At 43.3% G+C, this 19,315-nt stretch overlaps 1 protein-coding gene across 2 annotated transcripts in view; it reads right to left on the bottom strand.

Moving 5' to 3' along the window:
- LOC138663221 (gastrula zinc finger protein XlCGF57.1-like) overlaps positions 1 to 19,315 on the bottom strand; it is a 65,111-nt gene that overhangs the window by 32,003 nt on the left and 13,793 nt on the right. Inside the window, exons 2-6 of one of the 2 annotated variants that reach the window (XM_069749382.1) lie at positions 9,810 to 9,960; positions 9,504 to 9,680; positions 9,307 to 9,430; positions 9,126 to 9,223; positions 8,837 to 8,927 (exon numbers count right to left, since the gene is read on the bottom strand). In XM_069749382.1, coding sequence (XP_069605483.1) covers positions 8,837 to 8,927; positions 9,126 to 9,223; positions 9,307 to 9,430; positions 9,504 to 9,680; positions 9,810 to 9,881 — 562 coding nt within the window. In that variant the 5' untranslated portion in view covers positions 9,882 to 9,960. Of the gene's footprint in view, positions 1 to 8,836; positions 8,928 to 9,125; positions 9,224 to 9,306; positions 9,431 to 9,503; positions 9,681 to 9,809; positions 9,961 to 19,315 lie in introns of those variants that run through there. The other variant, XM_069749383.1, reaches the window with a different exon arrangement.

Below are 19,315 nucleotides of genomic sequence, written 5' to 3'. Positions count from 1 at the left end.
AGCTATGGGGCACAGTGAACGGTGCAGAGCACCGTATATGGCACAGCACAGCTATGGGGCACAGTGAACGGTGCAGAGCACCGTATATGGCACAGCACAGCTATGGGGCACAGTGAACGGTGCAGAGCACCGTATATGGCACAGCACAGCTATGTATGGGGCACAGTGAACGGTGCAGAGCACCGTATATGGCACAGCACAGCTATGGGGCACAGTGAACGGTGCAGAGCACCGTATATGGCACAGCTAGGGGGCACAGTGAACGGTGCAGAGCACCGTATATGGCACATCTATGGGGCACAATGAACGGTGCAGAGCACCGTATATGGCACAGCTAGGGGGCACAATGAACGGTGCAGAGCACTATATGGTTCACACCTATGGGGAAATATGAACGGTGCAGAGCACTATATGGCACAGCTATGGGGAAATAATGATCTATTTTTATTTTTGAAATTCACCGGTAAATGCTGCATTTCCACCCTAGGCTTATACTCGAGTCAATAAGTTTTCCCAGTTTTTTGTGGCAAAATTAGGGGGGTCGGCTTATACTCGGGTCGGCTTATACTCGAGTATATACGGTATTTTCCTATCTACTGGCTAACACGGTACCAAGATATCTTTTTCCTGCATAAGTGGGGACACACGTGCAGGGTTGTGAATTTCCCAGGGATTCTCTGTCTCGGTGCTTGCTTCTCTGATATTACTAACAGATGAGGTTTAATAGCTCCTTGGTGATGATGTGAGTATATGTAGTTAATCGTTATATGTACTTAACCTTTGTATATGTTAAAATATACAAAAAAGCGTATGCAATCATACTATTCCTTTAATTTTGTACTTAAAAAGAAAATTGCGGTATATCGCAAGTAGTAGCCTTCTTTAAAGCCGTATCCGAACCTTAGTGTTAAAAACTTGGCAATGCATAATTTGGCATAGTCGGCAGGATACGCAGAAGGCTCAGAGGTTTTTTATTAATATTAACAGGGCAGTGTGATATTGCGTAAAACATGCCTCTCTTTACGAAAAAAATGTGTCTGTGAGTGAGTCTATTGAGATTCCAGGTTTGGAACAGGCTCCTTATCATATTTTGGCAACCAAGTGGTCACACAATGCTGGTTTGGGTGTAAGCATGGGACAAATGTTTGAAGGATGCTGAACCTGCTGATGTGGTTGCATGCTTACAGAAAGTGAAAGTGGAGAAAGATAAAAGAGTTGGTTGCTATTGGTAGGCCTGGATGGATATTGTTGTCTGCATATAGAAAACAGCATGAGGAAAGAATGCATATGTTAACAAAAGAACAGGAATTGGAAAAACAATTGTGTGATTTCCAGAATGCATTTGTTATAGCACAAAGTTGCAGAAAAGGCTGCCGTACGTGTGGCCGAGTATAAGTACAGAAGGAGTACAGGGGAAGTGAACAAAAGAAAGTAGCTTTGGCCATAGCCAAAGCAGGGATAGCGTGGAACCCTGATCAGTGGGATGGTGAGGTTTGGAAATCAACTGACTCCGAAACATCACCGATCCAGAGTCTGAACATTTCCATGGGAAGACAGAAATTGATCCTCCTCTTATCCCAGTGAAAGTTCATCCTATTTATCAGAGATGGATTGTTGGGACAGCTACAGGTAAACAGAAGGAGAATGTGGTAAAAGATTACAGTCAGAAGGATCTTAATTACCTTTATGATCATTTTTCTCAAAAGACAAATGAACCCCTGGCAGCTTGGGCAGTCAGATTATGGGAGATGGGGGCTCATGTAGTACAGGTGGACTCTGAATAACCCACAATTTGTCCAACTCAGAACCTGTAGTGAAGGAGGCATTCCGTACCTTGATAATACAGCAACTACATGTGGCGTGCAGTATGCTTGACATTGTGGCTATGGCATTGCTGCATAAATACCCATCTGAGGCGGACTGACCACACAATGAGAAACCATGGTTTACTTTAAAGGATTGTGCTCAGAGGCTAAAGGAGGAGGTCATGAAAAATGCTATTTCAACAAACACCAATGATGATTATATGCAAGTTGTTGTAAGTGTATCTGTTAGAGATCGTATCATTGGAGATGCCCCTCCAGCTTATAAACATGTCATGACGCTAATGATAGATCAGAGTGGGAAAACAATTGCCAGTACATTGGAGGCAATTCAACAGCTAAGGTAGCTGGTAGATTGGGGTCCCAAACAAAAGGGTAATTTTCCCTTTGAAGAGCAGCATGATGATGTCAAAAGTCATTACAATCCTACAACCTGTATTACCCAGAAATATGTTTTGGACCTTAATAAAGGATGGCGTCCACAGGGATAAAATAGACAGGATTGGTACTGAAGAGATGTGGAAATTGTATCAAAAGAGAGGACTTAATAAAAAGTCAGGGGTTTCACATAATAAAAAGGTTACAGTAAAAGATTCTGAATCTCCACAGTGGGGGGTGAGACAGGACACGGGGAGAGAGAGGGCCCGCTCCCTTTTCATCTCCGTCAAAGCCCACAGCACTGGGGTTTGAGGATCTTTATGCTGAAGTCAAATCGTTGATACAGGAATTCAAAGCCCAACAGAAGGAGCTATCATTTTATCCTCCCAAGATGTCTTCAACATAGATTTGGTGATTAAATGGAAAAGTAAAAACGGACAGCATGATAAAACTTTGGTAGATACAAGGGTGGAGGCCTGTTTGATTTATGTAAATCCAAAACCATTCAGTGGGTGCAAGGTTATAATTATAGGATTAGGAGACCGGTGTGCTTGTGCCTACTACTGCTGAATGGCACAAACCTAGTGTGGGGAAAAGAGTTGTAGCAAGATATCTGGGCAACTGTAGAAAGAATTAAAATGACTGTGTTTAATGTTGATGCTTATTATGCTTCAGGTACACTGGAAAGACTCTTCAACTCAGTAGCAGATGAACATTCCAAAATATCAGTCGCTGAATACAGTAAAAAGACCGACACCACTGAGGGACGGCTCGGATTGACTCAGTGGGCACACCAGAAATATAGACACCTGGGAGAAAAAGCTACTTACCAATGGGCACAGATCAGAGGAGTGCCCATCAGATTAAATTGGATAAAGGATTTGGATGGTGTAAAAATCTGGGAGACAAAGGTCCTCCAGAACCTGAAGTAATTGCTCGTGGAGCTGATAACGTGCTGATAGTTATGAAACACGGGCAAGAAAAGTGGGAACTTATGTTAACAGACAGGTGTTACTGTATCTCAGATAATATATATTTTTTTTCTTCTTTTAGATCAAAATCTGGAAATGGTGCATCACTGTAGCCACCGTGTGCATGGTCCTTTTAACTTCTGTCACTACCCAAGAGATCTTCAGACCAACTATGGAAAATGGGGCTTTATGGAAAATCAAACAGAATCTATGGATTTACTTGGATCAGCTGATGAACACTAGCCATTTTTGTTTGACAAAGACTACCACTGCTACCAATATATTAGATACTTGTCCGGTGGTACTACCGACCCATTACAGTTATGGACAAAGCTGATAGGGGTATTTACTCAAGATGAAGACATACAAGATGTTACTCAAAACTTCACATACAATAGTAATTGAAGCATGCAACGCTCTGTGTTGTTGTATACAGTGTACACTTCCATTACTATCTTTACGTTAATCATCCACTAAAACCATCCCCTTAGGGAATGGTATCTTGTATAAATAATGTATGGCTCACAATAGCCAAGGGTGGATTGTAGTGTGAATATAAAAAATGTATATTTTGAGTCCACATTGAAATATACAGAATGCATTCAGACCATTACAGAGCAGCATTGATGGTCATACATTTACAGACAGACAGAAAATGCTCAGTGACACAATCTTGAGACCTGTTTACTCATTGTCTGAACGCCTTCACCTCACAAACAATTCTATGTTTCTCCATGTTTGTTTGTTTGATTTTGTAAAACATGAAGGTTTATTTAACCTCGGTCTGTGGTGGAGTTATCTATTTCTTGTGGCTTTTAAATTCAGGGTTTATGGCCCATCGTTTGATGTTCGCCTGGTATCTCTGTTTCTTCTTATCTTGAAAGTTGGCCATGGGAAGGGCAAGGTGAAACCAGAGTTACACAGTGTAAATCACTATATAAGGCCAGAGAAACATGGCTTAAGGTACCGTCTCACAGTGGCACTTTTGTCGCTACGACGATACGACCCGTGACGATCCAGCGATATCCATACGATATCGCTGTGTCTGACACGCAGCAGCGATCAGGGACCCTGCTGAGAATCGTACGTCGTAGCAGATCGTTTGGAACATTCTTTCGTCGCTGGATCTCCCGCTGTCATCGCTGGATCGGTGTGTGTGACACCGATCCAGCGATGCGTTCGCTTGTAACCAGGGTAAACATCAGGTTACTAAGCGCAGGGCCGCGCTTAGTAACCCGATGTTTATCCTGGTTACCATCGTAAATGTAAAAAAAAACAAACAGTACATACTTACATTCCGGTGTCCGTCAGGTCCCTTGCCGTCTGCTTCCTGCACTGTGACTACCGGCCGTAAAGTGAAAGCAGAGCACAGCGGTAATGTCACCGCTGTGCTGTGCTTTCACTTTACGGCCGGCAATCAGTCAGTGCGGGAAGCAGACGGCAAGGGACAGACACCGGAATGTAAGTATGTAGTGTTTGTTTTTTTTACGCTGGTAACCAGGGTAAACATTGGGTTACTAAGCGCAGCCCTGCGCTTAGTAACCCGATGTTTACCCTGGTTACAAGCGAACGCATCGCTGGATCGGTGTCACACACACCGATCCAGCGATGACAGCGGGAGATCCAGCGATGTTTACCCTGGTTACCCGGGGACCTCGGCATCGTTGGTCGCTGGAGAGCTGTCTGTGTGACAGCTCTCCAGCGACCACACAACGACTTACCAACGATCACGGCCAGGTCGTATCGCTGGTCGTGATCGTTGGTAAATCGTATAGTGTAACGGTACCCTAAGATAGAAGCAGAGAGTTAGGTACCTGTACATGTGTACAGTACTGTGATACCTGCATAAGTGGAGACGCCTATGCAGTGTTGTGAATTTCTCAGGGGTTCTCGGTCTTGGTGCTCGCATCTCTGATATTTCAGATGGAATATCAGCCCCTTGGTGATGATGTGAGTATAAGTAGTTAATCTTTACATGTACAGCACAGACCAAAAGTTTGGACACACCTCATTTAAAGATTTTTCTGTATTTTCATGACTATGAAAATTGTACATTCACACTGAAGGCATCAAAACTATGAATTAACATATGTGGAATTATATACTTAACAAAAAAGTGTGAAACTGAAAATATGTCTTATATTCTAAGTTCTTCAAAGTAGCCACCTTTTGCTTTGATGACTGCTTTGCACACTCTTGGCATTCTCTTGATGACCTTCAAGAGGTAGTCACCGGGGATGGTTTTCACTTCACAGGTGTGCCCTGTCAGGTTTAATAAGTGGGATTTATTGCCTTATAAATGGGGTTGGGACCATCAGTTGTGTTGTGCAGAAGTCTGGTGGATACACAGCTGATAGTCCTACCGAAAAGACTGTTAGAATTTGTATTATGGCAAGAAAAAAAAGCAGCTAAGTAAAGAAAAACGAGTGGCCATCATTACTTTAACAAATGAAGGTCAGTCAGTCTAAAAAAAAATGTGGAAAACTTTGAAAGTGTCCCCAAGTGCAGTTGCAAAAACCATCAAGCGCTACAAAGAAACTGGCTCACATGAAGACCGCCGCAGGAAAGGAAGACCAAGAGTCACCTCTGCTTCTGAGGATGTTTATCCGAGTCACCAGCCTCAGAAATCGCAGGTTAACAGCAGCTCAGATTAGAGACCAGGTCAATGCCACCCCGAGTTCTAGCAGCAGACACATCTCTATAACAGTAAAACAGGATGATACCGTGCTAAAGGGAAATGTCTGTGCTGAGGAATCTATATACCAATAGGTGGAGTATACAAAAGTTGCCCCTATTAATAAACTCCCCGCTGAGTCCCTGCTACATGTGATGGAAGGTCTGATGATAGACGTACCCTGATGAAGGACTGCGTTCCTTCGAAACGCGTCGGTTGTCTGCTTGGTCCTAGTGTTGCTCCACACTTTTTGTGACGTCACACAGTGAGCGCTCCTGTCGGCCATTTTTTTTTTTTCCCCCTCACTGTCTCCAGGGACGCCACCGGCCGGGACGTTCCTGGTTTCCACCCTGACTCACCGCCTTCCTGTTTGGCTGCTGCCACCTGGCGCTGGCTTCCTCGCCCAGTACTTGTTCCTCAGGATCAGCGTCTCATGTGCTGGACTCACTTTCCAGGCGCTCGGATCCTTGGTACCTCTGGCACTACGTCTATCATCAGACCTTGGTGAGTCAGACTCGTATTGGTTATTGCCAACACCTCTGGTACCACGTTGTGCTCAGCATAGTATTTATCACAGTGCACTTATCCTTCCATTTTTTCTCATCACATGTAGCAGGGACTCAGCGGGGAGTTTATTAATAGGGGCAACTTTTGTATACTCCACCTATTGGTATATAGATTCCTCAGCACAGACATTTCCCATTAGCGCGGTATCATCCTGTTTTACTAATATTGTTTACTTACATTGACAGCCCTGGCATCTGGCTGTTTTGATACCAGCAGCAAAGGGTATCTTTTCTATTGGTAGCGCTGGTGTTTTCCTTAGTTGTATACACTACATCTCTATAACAACTGTTAAGAGGAGACTTTGTGCAGCAGGCCTTCATGGTAAAATAGCTGCTAGGAAACCACTGCTAAGGACAGGCAACAAGCAGAAGAGACTTGTTTGAGCTAAAGAACACAAGGAATGGACATTAGACTAGTGGAAATCTGTGCTTTGGTCTGATGAGTCAAAATTTGAGATCTTTGGTTCCAACCACCGTGTCTTTGTGCGAGGCAGAAAAGGTGAACGGATGGACTCTACATGCCTGGTTCCCACCATGAAGCATGGAGGAGGAGGTGTGATAGTGTGGGGGTGCCTTGCTGGTGACACTTGGGGATTTATTCAAAATTGAAGGCATACTGAACCAGCATGGCTACCACAGCATCTTGCAGCGGCATGCTATTCCATCCGGTTTGCGTTTAGTTGGACCATCATTTATTTTTCAACAGGACAATGACCCCAAACACACCTCCCGGCTGTGTAAGGGCTCCTTGACCAAGAAGGAGAGTGATGGGGTGCTATGCCAGATGACCTGGCCTCCACAGTCACCAGACCTGAGCCCAAATCGAGATGGTTTGGGGTGAGCTGGACCGCAGAGTGAAGGCAGAGGGCCAACAAGTGCTAAGCATCTCTGGGAACTCCTTCAAGATTGTTGGAAGACCATTCCCGGTGACTACCTCTTGAAGCTCATCAAGAGAATGCCAAGAGTGTGCAAAGCAGTCATCAAAGCAAAAGGTGGCTACTTTGAAGAACCTAGAATATAAGAAATTTTCAGTTGCTTCACACTTTTTTGTTAAGTATATAATTCCACATGTGTTAATTCATAGTTTTGATGCCTTCAGTGTGAATTTACAATTTTCATAGTTACGAAAATACAGAAAAATCTTTAAATGAGAACGGGTGTCCAAACTTTTGGTCTGTACTGTACTTAATCATTTTACGTCTTTGATCTTTATATGTACTTAACCTTTGTATGTTAAAATATACAAAAGTGTATGCAATCATGGTATTCCTTTAATTTTGTACTTTAAATAAAATAGCATTATATTGCAAGTGGTAGCATTCTTTAAAGCCATATCCGAACCTTAGTGTTAAAAACTTAGCAATACATGCATATCTATAGTATTTATTAAAGGGGTTGTCCACTACTAGGACAAGCACTTCTTAAACTAAATGTTCGTCCCCGATAAAATAATAAAGCTTAAACTCAACTGCCATGCTGGCTTTGTTCCAGAGTAGTTGGCACTCGCTGCATCGGCGCTGTGATGTGGTAGAATGACAAGTGATGCCCAGCTCCCAATCAGCGCTGGCGTCACTGTCTCCACCTTCGGACAAACTGAGCATGAAGAAGAAGTCCGGGATGAGCTGCAGCTCTGTCTTCCCCTTCATGTTCAGTTTGTCCGAAGGCGGAGACAGTGACGCAAGGTCTGATTGAGTGCCGGTGTCACAGCACCGCATCACAGTGGATAACCCCTTTAAATGTATATTACAGCCATCAACCACACACAGCTTAGAGATATATCATGGCACAGGTATAATGAGTTTCCTGTAGTTTATCACAATCCTGTTTCAAGTTAGTCGGTTTTAAAAAGAAATTCAAAATTCAGGATAAAAGGAAACTCTGCTGTTATTGTACAGAAATTCACACTTGGCCTCACTGCACATTTAATGTTGTCAATCATAAAAGTGAAGTTTGGCCAGAAAGACTGGACCTGGTCTTGTAGGGACCATATGAGCACATTCAGCAGCACCGAAGGAAGAGAAGGAAGATTCATCCAATAAGATATCAGGTTTCTAGGAAGCCAACAGCATCATTACCCTCCGCTTTCTCTTACAGGCCCATCATAATATTTTTCAAGTGATTTTCTAACTTGTCAGTACATTCTACATACGCTGTCATTTGGCTTTGGAGTTTACAGATCTGGGCAGGTATCCGTATCTTAATCCCAGGGGGTAGGTGGATCCTCCAGGTTGTATGATCTATAAAAAAGGCCTTCAATGCCCAAAGTCATTTGAATAGTTTTGGGTGGAGGACATTGTTCTGATCTAGAGGCAAAATGGTGACCACACAATTGTGATACGAGCAGACTACACCACCAATAAAGCTGCCACAGCCGGTGACTGAGAAGAATCTGTGATTTCTCTGTATTTAGTGGTCACTACTCACCTGGGTAGTCATATGTAGAAATCTCCTCTTTACACCACTCATCACCCCTCACATATGTCTCTGTAGTATTAATATGGGTTGGATCTTTATCCTGAAAAAAATACTGTAAAAGTCACAGACAGATGGAGAAGTCACATCTATGATCAGCTCTAATCCTGCCATCTCCACTGTTCTCATTACACAAGTATAAAACATAGAATACTAGTGAATAAAACAAGACTGAGGACAAGATCTTCACAGCCGTCTACACATCATAGGGGAGATCTCATGACACCTTCTCTCCATCTACCTGATGATCCTGAGGAACATTGGGATCTTCTTGTTTACAGTCCTGTGGAAGAAGAGGATGGGGACATCTATCTGGTGTTGTCCTCTTACTGGATAGATCTGGAGGAAACACATACAGGAACTGAATTCATTCTTTACATATAGATAATTGTAGGCTGTGTGTATTTAGTCCTGTCTATTACCTGGTGATGTGAGGACCTGGGGATCCTCCATCATGACGTCCTTGTACAGATCTTTGTGTCCTTCTACATACTCCCACTCCTCCATGGAGAAATAGACGGTGACATCCTGACACCTTATAGGAACCTGACACATACAATGATACAGTCATCCCCTGATCCCTTCATAGCGTTACCGTATAATGTCCCAGCAGTGTCACCTCTCCAGACAGCAGTTCAATCATCTTGTAGGTGAGTTCTAGGATCTTCTGGTCATTGATGTCCTCATGTATCAGGTGAGGTGGAGGCCCTGTGATTGGGCTCAGAGGTCTTCCCCATCCTTCAGACACAGGGTCCTGACAGCGCTCACTAGAGGTCATTTTCACTATCATGTAATCCTGGTTATGGAGAGACACATTAATAAATCTCACTACAGACATTTCCAGAGTCCTCACCTCTCCAGTTCTGTCCATCTCGTATTCCCATAGATAAGAATGATGAAATGTGACGTCGTCAGAATCTCTTACCTCTCCAGTAAGCCGGAAGAGGATCTCTAGGGTGAGGTGTAATATCCTCTCCGCCATCTTTTCTCTGTCCATATCAATCCTTAATGGGCAATTCAGAAAAATTATCCAAATATAGAAGATCTTCACTGAGAGGATCCGATATTGTAGAGACCTGAATGAGATGATGAGCCGATGTTACATTATAAAAATCCTGTGTAATAATACAATTACTGGAGATAATAAGAGAAACATATGAGATTTATTATTTTACAGTATTTAGTTTTCTTCTTTACATCTACTAATAAAACCTATACATTTTAGGCCACAGACAAGCAGTTTTTTCCTCGGAGTCGGCAGCTGAATACGTTCCTCATAGACTCATCTTCCATAACGCTAAGTCTCGTCTCATTTACCGACACTGGAATCGGCATTAGCAATACTGCAGGAGATATTCATTACACGTGACAGGAGAAATAACTACTTCATGATGAGGACGACATCTCCATCTTCTACTGCGGCTCTAGAAACAGATTTGTCCAGAGTCCGTCACTGACTCCATCCCCACCGGCCGTCTATATGAAGGTTTCCCGTCTTCCCCGCACTGTAATCTTCTATCACGTTAGATCTCAGGTCTGATTCACACACAGAAGTTTGAGGCTTCTATGAATGCTTGTTTGTAAGAACAACAAGACAGGAGATATAGAGGCCAATGTCTCCATATACAATGTGCTTTCTTTCTTTGGGATATGATTTTTTTTTAGCATTTTGCCATAGGCTTCCATATATTATATGAAAAACACCAAAAAAAGGTGTTAAAATGTAAAAAAATAAAACTGGTGATGGCGGTACTGTGGAAACATTATATAGTATGAAGGGATATGGTGATACTGTGACAACATCATTCAGTGTGTGTGTGTGGGGGGGGGGTGATGGGGGTACTGTGAACATTATACTGTCTGTAGGGGCCAAGAAAGGGCCACCATACTGTGAGAGCTATACAGGTTTCGTTGGTTCCTGTTTTTAATAGTTGGGTCTTTGTATCTATCAGCGAAAAAGGAACAAAACCATTGTGATTCTTATATGGTGACAGCAAAAAAATCCCCCAAATATAACATTTCATACCAACCCCACAAATTTTGAATCTTCTGGGTAAATTGCTATCTCACCATTGGATTAGAGCTGATACTATGAAGCTAAAGTGACTAAACAGACTTTCTGTCACCTCCATAAAGGGGCACTTTTCCGTGTTTGTCAGAACTGCCCGAGGATTATTAGAGGTGATAGTTTCCCCCCAATTAAAAGGGACACCTGTGGATACTGGTGCCCCTGCAAGAAAAGAATGAGAAAGAGCAGAAGTTTGGCGAGACCACCATGGCCGGACATTTCTCGGACATGGTGATAAAAGTTCTGATCTCCGATGGTTGGTGTTAGAAGAGGTTACCTCAGTGGATTCACAATCACAACGCAGGAAACTTCTACAGAGTCGTGTTCTGGATTTACTCCCTGGAATCACTTTCTCCCAAAGGAAATAATGACATAAGACGTATGTGAGCTTTGATTTTTAGCTCTATTCTGCCACCGATACACGTGGATGAGATGTGTCTGATGGATGTGATCACAAATCGCTATATAAACAATGGCAGGTAGCGTTACTCGCCAACCTGTGCCACCAGTCTCTATCAGTCGCGCATGGTGATCCGGAAGGATGATGCAGTGATACATTCAACAGGTTTATTTACAGTACCTTGGTGAGAGTGAGGACTGTAGGTTAGAGCTGTTACAGAATCACCAGATAGAGAGAATATAAGCTTCAGGTTAGAGGTAACAAGAGAATCCTTCTCCAGGTCTGCAGCACATGTGTATTCCAAGATGGCACGGAGCACAAAACAAGAAGAGAAGGAAAAAGATAGGAGGAGCTAAAGACAGAAAGGTGTTGTGGGAAAAATACCATAACAAATATTACAGTGTGATATAGCAATGGCCAGTAGATGGCAGCAAAGTATAACAAATACAACAAATGATAGAACCAGGCATTTTAGCACTACATAAATGTCCATGTATGACTGAAAGTCTATCAGAATAAACTGAGCAGCACACTCCCCGTCTGAAATCCTTGGATTTCACTATACTAAACAGTCTCAAATTGGAAGTGTTTACCGGAAGTACATGGAGGAATACCTCAACCTGTAAGATAAAAACAACGCATGCAATGCAACAATAACATATTGAATAACAAGATAGACGAATGTCTAGAACGAGTTCCTGAAGTAATCCAACGGATAACCCATCTTCGGATTGGAGAAGCCGCGCTAGGCCAAACTGTCTCCAACCCATTTGTAATCCAAAGGTGAAGTTCCTTGAAAGAGTTCCTACTGATTGGATGGATAATCAATCCTCAACCGGTATGAGTAAGATAATCTCTGATATAGGCCTAATGAAAGATTTGGGGTCACCTTGCTTAGTAACTGTCACTTCTACCTTGCGTACCTTGCCATCGTCACTTGGAAAGGTTTTAGATATAAGTCCCATAGGCCATGCGCTTCTTTCCTCCTTCTGGTCTTTCATGAGGATAATATCTCCTACTTGTAAATTTGGCTTTACTTGTTGCCATTTTCTTCATTTTTGGAGAAGTGTCAGGTACTCCCTCTTCCATCTATTCCAGAAACAATTAGCCAGATGTTGCACATATTTCCACCTTCTGTGATATTTGTTACCAGACACAGAGTCTTCAGGCGGGTTAGGAACAGTTCCAAGTTTCTGGGTGAGGAGAGTTGCCGGAGTGAGAATTGTAGGAGATTCTGGATCCGTAGATATGGGTACAAGTGGTCTTGAGTTTACTATAGCAGAGACTTCTGCTAAGAAAGTGGTCAAGGTCTCGTGAGTGAGTCTTGAAAGATTTGAGTCCATCAACATAGATTCCAGTATCCGACGAGTAATGCCTATCATTCTTTCCCATGATCCGCCCATATGGGAAGCATGAGGAGGATTGAAGACCCAGGAACAGCCATTGGTTGTCAAGAAGTTCTGGACTGGTGTTGAATTCAGTTGTAGTTCTCGACAGGCACCTACAAAGTTTGTTCCACAATCAGATCTTGGTTGTTTTACTGGTCCTCTGATGGAGAAGAATCGTCTTAGGGCATTAATGAAACTGGAGGAATCCATGGACTCTATCACTTCTATGTGTATTGCTCGTACACTCATGCACGTGAACAACACTGCCCAACGTTTACTTTCCGCATGCCCGCCTCTGGTCCGACGTGCAGCGACTGCCCATGGGCCAAAAACGTCCAAGCCAACATAGGTAAATGGGGGCTCTGTGCTTGTCCTATCACCAGGCAAATCAGACATCTGTTGTTGTTGGAGTTTTCCTCTTGTCTTACGACACTGAACACAATGATGAATTAAATGGGAAACCGGTCTCTTTGCTCCCACAATCCAGAGGCCTGCAGCTCTTAAGGCACCTTCAGTGAAGTGTCTACCTTGATGTTTGATTTTTTCATGGTAATGTCGTATAAGTAGAGTGGTGATATGGTGTTGACCAGGAATAATTAGAGGATTCTTTTCTGCCTCATCCAATTTAGCTTTGTTTAAACGACCCCCAACTCTCAATAAACACCTTTCGTCTATTACTGGGTTTAAGTTGACAATGGGGCTGTTTTTAGGAACGTCTTGTTTTTTACGTATACATTCCAGTTCCTTGTGAAAAACATTCTGCTGCACATTGCGTATCACAATGAGTTCACTCAGAGCAATGTCTTCTGCAGAGAGAGGCTTATGGCAGATATGCCAACCGTGACAATCAGTGTTACTGTCCTTATTGCGATAGCATTCTACAATGTGTACTAACCTTGCAATGGCACGAACCAGCCTCGTCCATCTTGAGAAGCGATCAAAACGCTGACAGTCCAAGCCAACCTTCTCTTTGAATTTGGTGATGAAGGTGCTGACATCAGGACGGATCTCTGAGTCGACATCTGGATCCTCAAGCCTGAAGCTGTCTTCAACGGCAGTCTCTTTGCACTGTTCGTGAAGGAACTCCGGTCCGGTCAACCAAGAAGAGCTTGCAAAGGCACCAATAGACACTGGTCTAGTAGCAAGGTCCGCAGGGTTAAGATGGGATGGGACGTGCTGCCATTGCTGGGGTTTGGAGGATTTCCTGATCCTTTCCACTCGGTTACTGACATAGACGTAGAAGTGTTTCATCTGGTTGTATATGTAGCCCAGAACTACCTTACTGTCTGTGTAGAATTTTGTGTCATCCACGTGAATAGCTAGTTCGCTCTGTATGAAGTCTGCAATCTCTATGGCTAGTACAGCCCCACAGAGCTCGAGTCTGGGTATGGTGTGCTCGGGTTTAGGAGCCAGTTTAGCCTTTCCAAACAGAAATCCAACATGGGCTTCATTATTAGAGTCTACAACCTTCAAGTAAGCGACAGCGGCAATAGCTTCAGTGGAGGCATCAGCGAATACATGAATCTCCTTCCTTTGACTTGTAGTTAGGGATGCCGGAGTGTAACAACGTGGTATGTGGATCTTATCCAAGGCGCAAAGAGATTCTCTCCATGACTTCCACTTTAGTTGTTTGTCCGCAGGGAGTAGTATATCCCAGTCCTTAATGTACTCTGAGAGTTGTCTCAGCAGGAGCTTGCCTTGTATAGTCAGGGGTGCGACAAACCCAAGTGGATCATATAGACTGTTCACCACTGACAGAACCCCACGCTTAGTAAATGGTTTTTCTGCACCACTAACCTGAAAGCTGAAGGAGTCCTTTAGCAAGTTCCACCTCAGGCCTAGACTTCTCTGTACTGGTGGATTGTCTGAGCCTAGGTTCAAGTCCCTAAATTCTGCGGCATGATCATTAGGGTGAAAGGCCTTCATGACAACAGCACTATTGGAGGCAATTTTATGCAATCTTAAATGAGCTTTAGAAAGCATATCTTGTGTCCGTTTGAGCAGATCTGTGTCTTCCTCCGCCGTGGAAAGGGATTTAAGACTGTCGTCCACGTAGAAGTCCTTTTCAACGAACTGTTGGGCATCCTTCCCGAACTCTGCTGCACCATCGGAGGCGGGCCTACTTAGGCCGTATGTAGCGACTGCAGGAGAAGGACTGTTTCCGAACACGTGCACCTTCATGCGGTATTCGACCATTTCCTTGTTGGTGTCGTTGTCTCGGTGCCATAGAAAACGGAGATAATTTCTGTGATCTTGTTGCACGATGAAACAATGGAACATTTGTTCGATGTCGGCGGTAATGGCGACTGGTTCCTTTCTGAATCTCATGAGCACTCCCACCAGGTTGTTAGTCAGGTTCGGACCAGTGAGGAGAACGTCATTCAGAGATACACCGTCATGTTTGGCGCTTGAATCGAACACCACTCTGATTTGTTTCGGCTTTCTTGGATGATACACTCCAAAGGAAGGCAGATACCAGCATTCTTCATCAGCTTGCAATGGTGGAGCTAGCTCTGCATGATCATTGCGATATATCTTGTCCATAAAGGCTATGAAATGTTCCTTCATTTCAGGCTTGTTCCTTAATGTTCTCTGCAGTGAGATGAATCTAGATAAGGCCTGTTCTCTGTTGTTAGGAAGCCTGGTCCTTGAAGCCTTGAAGGGTAAGGGAGCAACCCAGCGGTCCGATTCATTTTTGAAGAATCCACTGTCCATAATTTTAAGAAACTCCTTGTCTTCTATGGATAAAGCAACTTTGTTGTCATCTTTTGTTGTGTGAAACACTGTTCTCCCTAAGTCATCACCGTAGGGAGTGGGAATGATGTCAGGCTCCTGGATGCAATCAGAGAACCTCTCTTTCACTTCGTAGTGATGAAGGCATGGCTTAAAGTGAGTTGCGCGACCATTTTGGAGCACATATGTTTTACAGGCGTTGACTTCGGATGCCTTGTGACTCCTATCCAGACATACATCGCCCACGATTACCCAGCCTAGGTCGAGTCTTTGGGCGTATGGAGCATCATCTGGGCCGTTGCATTGTTGGCGTACCTTGTGGACCTTCAGAATGTCTCTTCCAAGTAGGATTAGAATATCAGCATTCATATCCAGAGGAGGAATTTCATTAGTCAGGTGCCTCAAGTGGCGATGATGAAGTGCGGCTTCCGGAGTGGGAATCTGCTCCCTGTTATCAGGTATCTGGTCACATTCAATTAGGGTTGGCAAAGGTATATGCACGTTTCCCTTGATTGAAGAGACTATGTACCCAGAGGCTCTCCTGCCATAAGTCTCAATACGACCAGAGCAGGTGTTGAGGGTGTATGGAGTTGTTTGTCCCTTTATGTTGAAGATCTCAAAGAATTTGGGGCTTGCTAGAGATCGGTTACTTTGCTCATCTATTATGGCATACATTTTGGAGGCCTTGTCGGGTTGTCCTTCTGGATAGACCTTAATCAGACATAGCTTGGCACAGCATTTAGGATCAGTCCCTTCTCCACATACCTCAGTACATGAGGAGGAAACAGCGGTTGCAGTTGGGTCAGGGACCTGTGGCTCCCCGCCATGCTTTTGAGCAGGATTAGATGCTGCAGAAGGTTGTGAGTTGTGTGGAGCTGGCGTGGGATGCATGGCTGTGACGTGTTTATCACTGCTGCATTCAGTGCACTTAATGGCGGCCTTACAGTCCTTAGCGAGGTGGTCTGAGGAGGTGCAACACTTATAACATATCCCAAGCTCCTTGAGGGTATCTTTACGCTCCTGCAAATTCCTTGCTCTGAATCCACGGCATTCTTTAAGTGGGTGAGGCCTTTTGTGGATAGGGCACATACGGTTACTGTCCATGACTTTAGGAGCAACATTATTTGTCTTAGTGAAGGCAGGTGTAGTAAGTGGAACGTCAGTCTTTCTCACAGATACTGTGTTCCTTGAATCTCTACGTTTGGCAATGTTATCATACCTTGTAGATGATGACGATGCTGGTGGAGTAGGCTCAGTGAAGTCGAAGCTGGGATCATTCTTCTTCCGAGCTTGGTCACTGATGAACCTGGAAAAATATGAAAAGGGGGGAAAGGACACATCATGCTGCCTTTTATACCGTGAGCCGTGGTCTGCCCATTTATCCTGCATGCCGTGTGGCAACTTGGACACTATTGGATTAACGCCATGAGCAGTATCTAGGTAGCTCAGTCCTGAGAGACGTGGGTCTAATTTTGCCAATTCTATTTCCTTTAGCAGGTTGCTCAGATCTTGAAGTTTTCTATTGTCCTTGTTAGTTATCTTTTGGAAGGTTTGCAGTCTTTTAAATAAGGCACATTCTGGGCAGTTAACTTACAGGGTTACAGTCTGTTTAGAAAGGATCGTAAAAATCGGAGAGGAGGAGGGGTTTGTCTCTATGTAAAGTCTTGTCTAAAGTCCACTTTAAGGGAGGATATTAGCGAAGGGAATGAGGATGTCGAGTCCATATGGGTTGAAATTCATGGAGGGAAAAATGGTAACAAAATTCTCATTGGGGTCTGTTACAAACCCCCAAATATAACAGAAAGCATGGAAAGTCTACTTCTAAAGCAGATAGATGAAGCTGCAACCCATAATGAGGTCCTGGTTATGGGGGACTTTAACTACCCGGATATTAACTGGGAAACAGAAACCTGTGAAACCCATAAAGGCAACAGGTTTCTGCTAATAACCAAGAAAAATTATCTTTCACAATTGGTGCAGAATCCAACCAGAGGAGCAGCACTTTTAGACCTAATACTATCTAATAGACCTGACAGAATAACAAATCTGCAGGTGGTTGGGCATTTAGGAAATAGCGACCACAATATTGTGCAGTTTCACCTGTCTTTCACTAGGGGGACTTGTCAAGGAGTCACAAAAACATTGAACTTTAGGAAGGCAAAGTTTGAACAGCTTAGAGATGCCCTTAATCTGGTAGACTGGGACAATATCCTCAGAAATGAGAATACAGATAATAAATGGGAAATGTTTAAGAACATCCTAAATAGGCAGTGTAAGCGGTTTATACCTTGTGGGAATAAAAGGACTAGAAATAGGAAAAACCCAATGTGGCTAAACAAAGAAGTAAGACAGGCAATTAACAGTAAAAAGAAAGCATTTGCACTACTAAAGCAGGATGGCACCATTGAAGCTCTAAAAAAACTATAGGGAGAAAAATACTTTATCTAAAAAACTAATTAAAGCTGCCAAAAAGGAAACAGAGAAGCACATTGCTAAGGAGAGTAAAACTAATCCCAAACTGTTCTTCAACTATATCAATAGTAAAAGAATAAAAACTGAAAATGTAGGCCCCTTAAAAAATAGTGAGGAAAGAATGGTTGCAGATGACGAGGAAAAAGCTAACATATTAAACACCTTCTTCTCCACGGTATTCACGGTGGAAAATGAAATGCTAGGTGAAATCCCAAGAAACAATGAAAACCCTATATTAAGGGTCACCAATCTAACCCAAGAAGAGGTGCGAAACCGGCTAAATAAGATTAAAATAGATAAATCTCCGGGTCCGGATGGCATACACCCACGAGTACTAAGAGAACTAAGTAATGTAATAGATAAACCATTATTTCTTATTTTTAGTGACTCTATAGCGACAGGGTCTGTTCTGCAGGACTGGCGCATAGCAAATGTGGTGCCAATATTCAAAAAGGGCTCTAAAAGTGAACCTGGAAATTATAGGCCAGTAAGTCTAACCTCTATTGTTGGTAAAATATTTGAAGGGTTTCTGAGGGATGTTATTCTGGATTATCTCAATGAGAATAACTGTTTAACTCCATATCAGCATGGGTTTATGAGAAATCGCTCCTGTCAAACCAATCTAATCAGTTTTTATGAAGAGGTAAGCTATAGACTGGACCACGGTGAGTCATTGGACGTGGTATATCTCGATTTTTCCAAAGCGTTTGATATCGTGCCGCACAAGAGGTTGGTACACAAAATGAGAATGCTTGGTCTGGGGGAAAATGTGTGTAAATGGGTTAGTAACTGGCTTAGTGATAGAAAGCAGAGGGTGGTTATAAATGGTATAGTCTCTAACTGGCTCGCTGTGACCAGTGGGGTACCGCAGGGGTCAGTATTGGGACCTGTTCTCTTCAACATATTCATTAATAATCTAGTAGAAGGTTTACACAGTAAAATATCGATATTTGCAGATGATACAAAACTACGTAAAGCAGTTAATACAAGAGAAGATAGTATTCTGCTACAGATGGATCTGGATAAGTTGGAAACTTGGGCTGAAAGGTGGCAGATGAGGTTTAACAATGATAAATGTAAGGTTATACACATGGGAAGAGGGAATCAATATCACCATTACACACTGAACGGGAAACCACTGGGTAAATCTGACAGGGAGAAGGACTTGGGGATCCTAGTTAATGATAAACTTACCTGGAGCAGCCAGTGCCAGGCAGCAGCTGCCAAGGCAAACAGGATCATGGGGTGCATTAAAAGAGGTCTGGATGCACATGATGAGAGCATTATACTGCCTCTGTACAAATCCCTAGTTAGACCGCACATGGAGTACTGTGTCCAGTTTTGGGCACCGGTGCTCAGGAAGGATATAA

This window comes from Ranitomeya imitator, chromosome 2 (assembly GCF_032444005.1).
Source record: "Ranitomeya imitator isolate aRanImi1 chromosome 2, aRanImi1.pri, whole genome shotgun sequence".
NCBI lineage: Eukaryota > Metazoa > Chordata > Amphibia > Anura > Dendrobatidae > Ranitomeya > Ranitomeya imitator.
The sequence above is the reverse complement of the archived record's forward strand: the minus strand, read 5'-3'. Positions and strand labels throughout refer to the sequence as shown.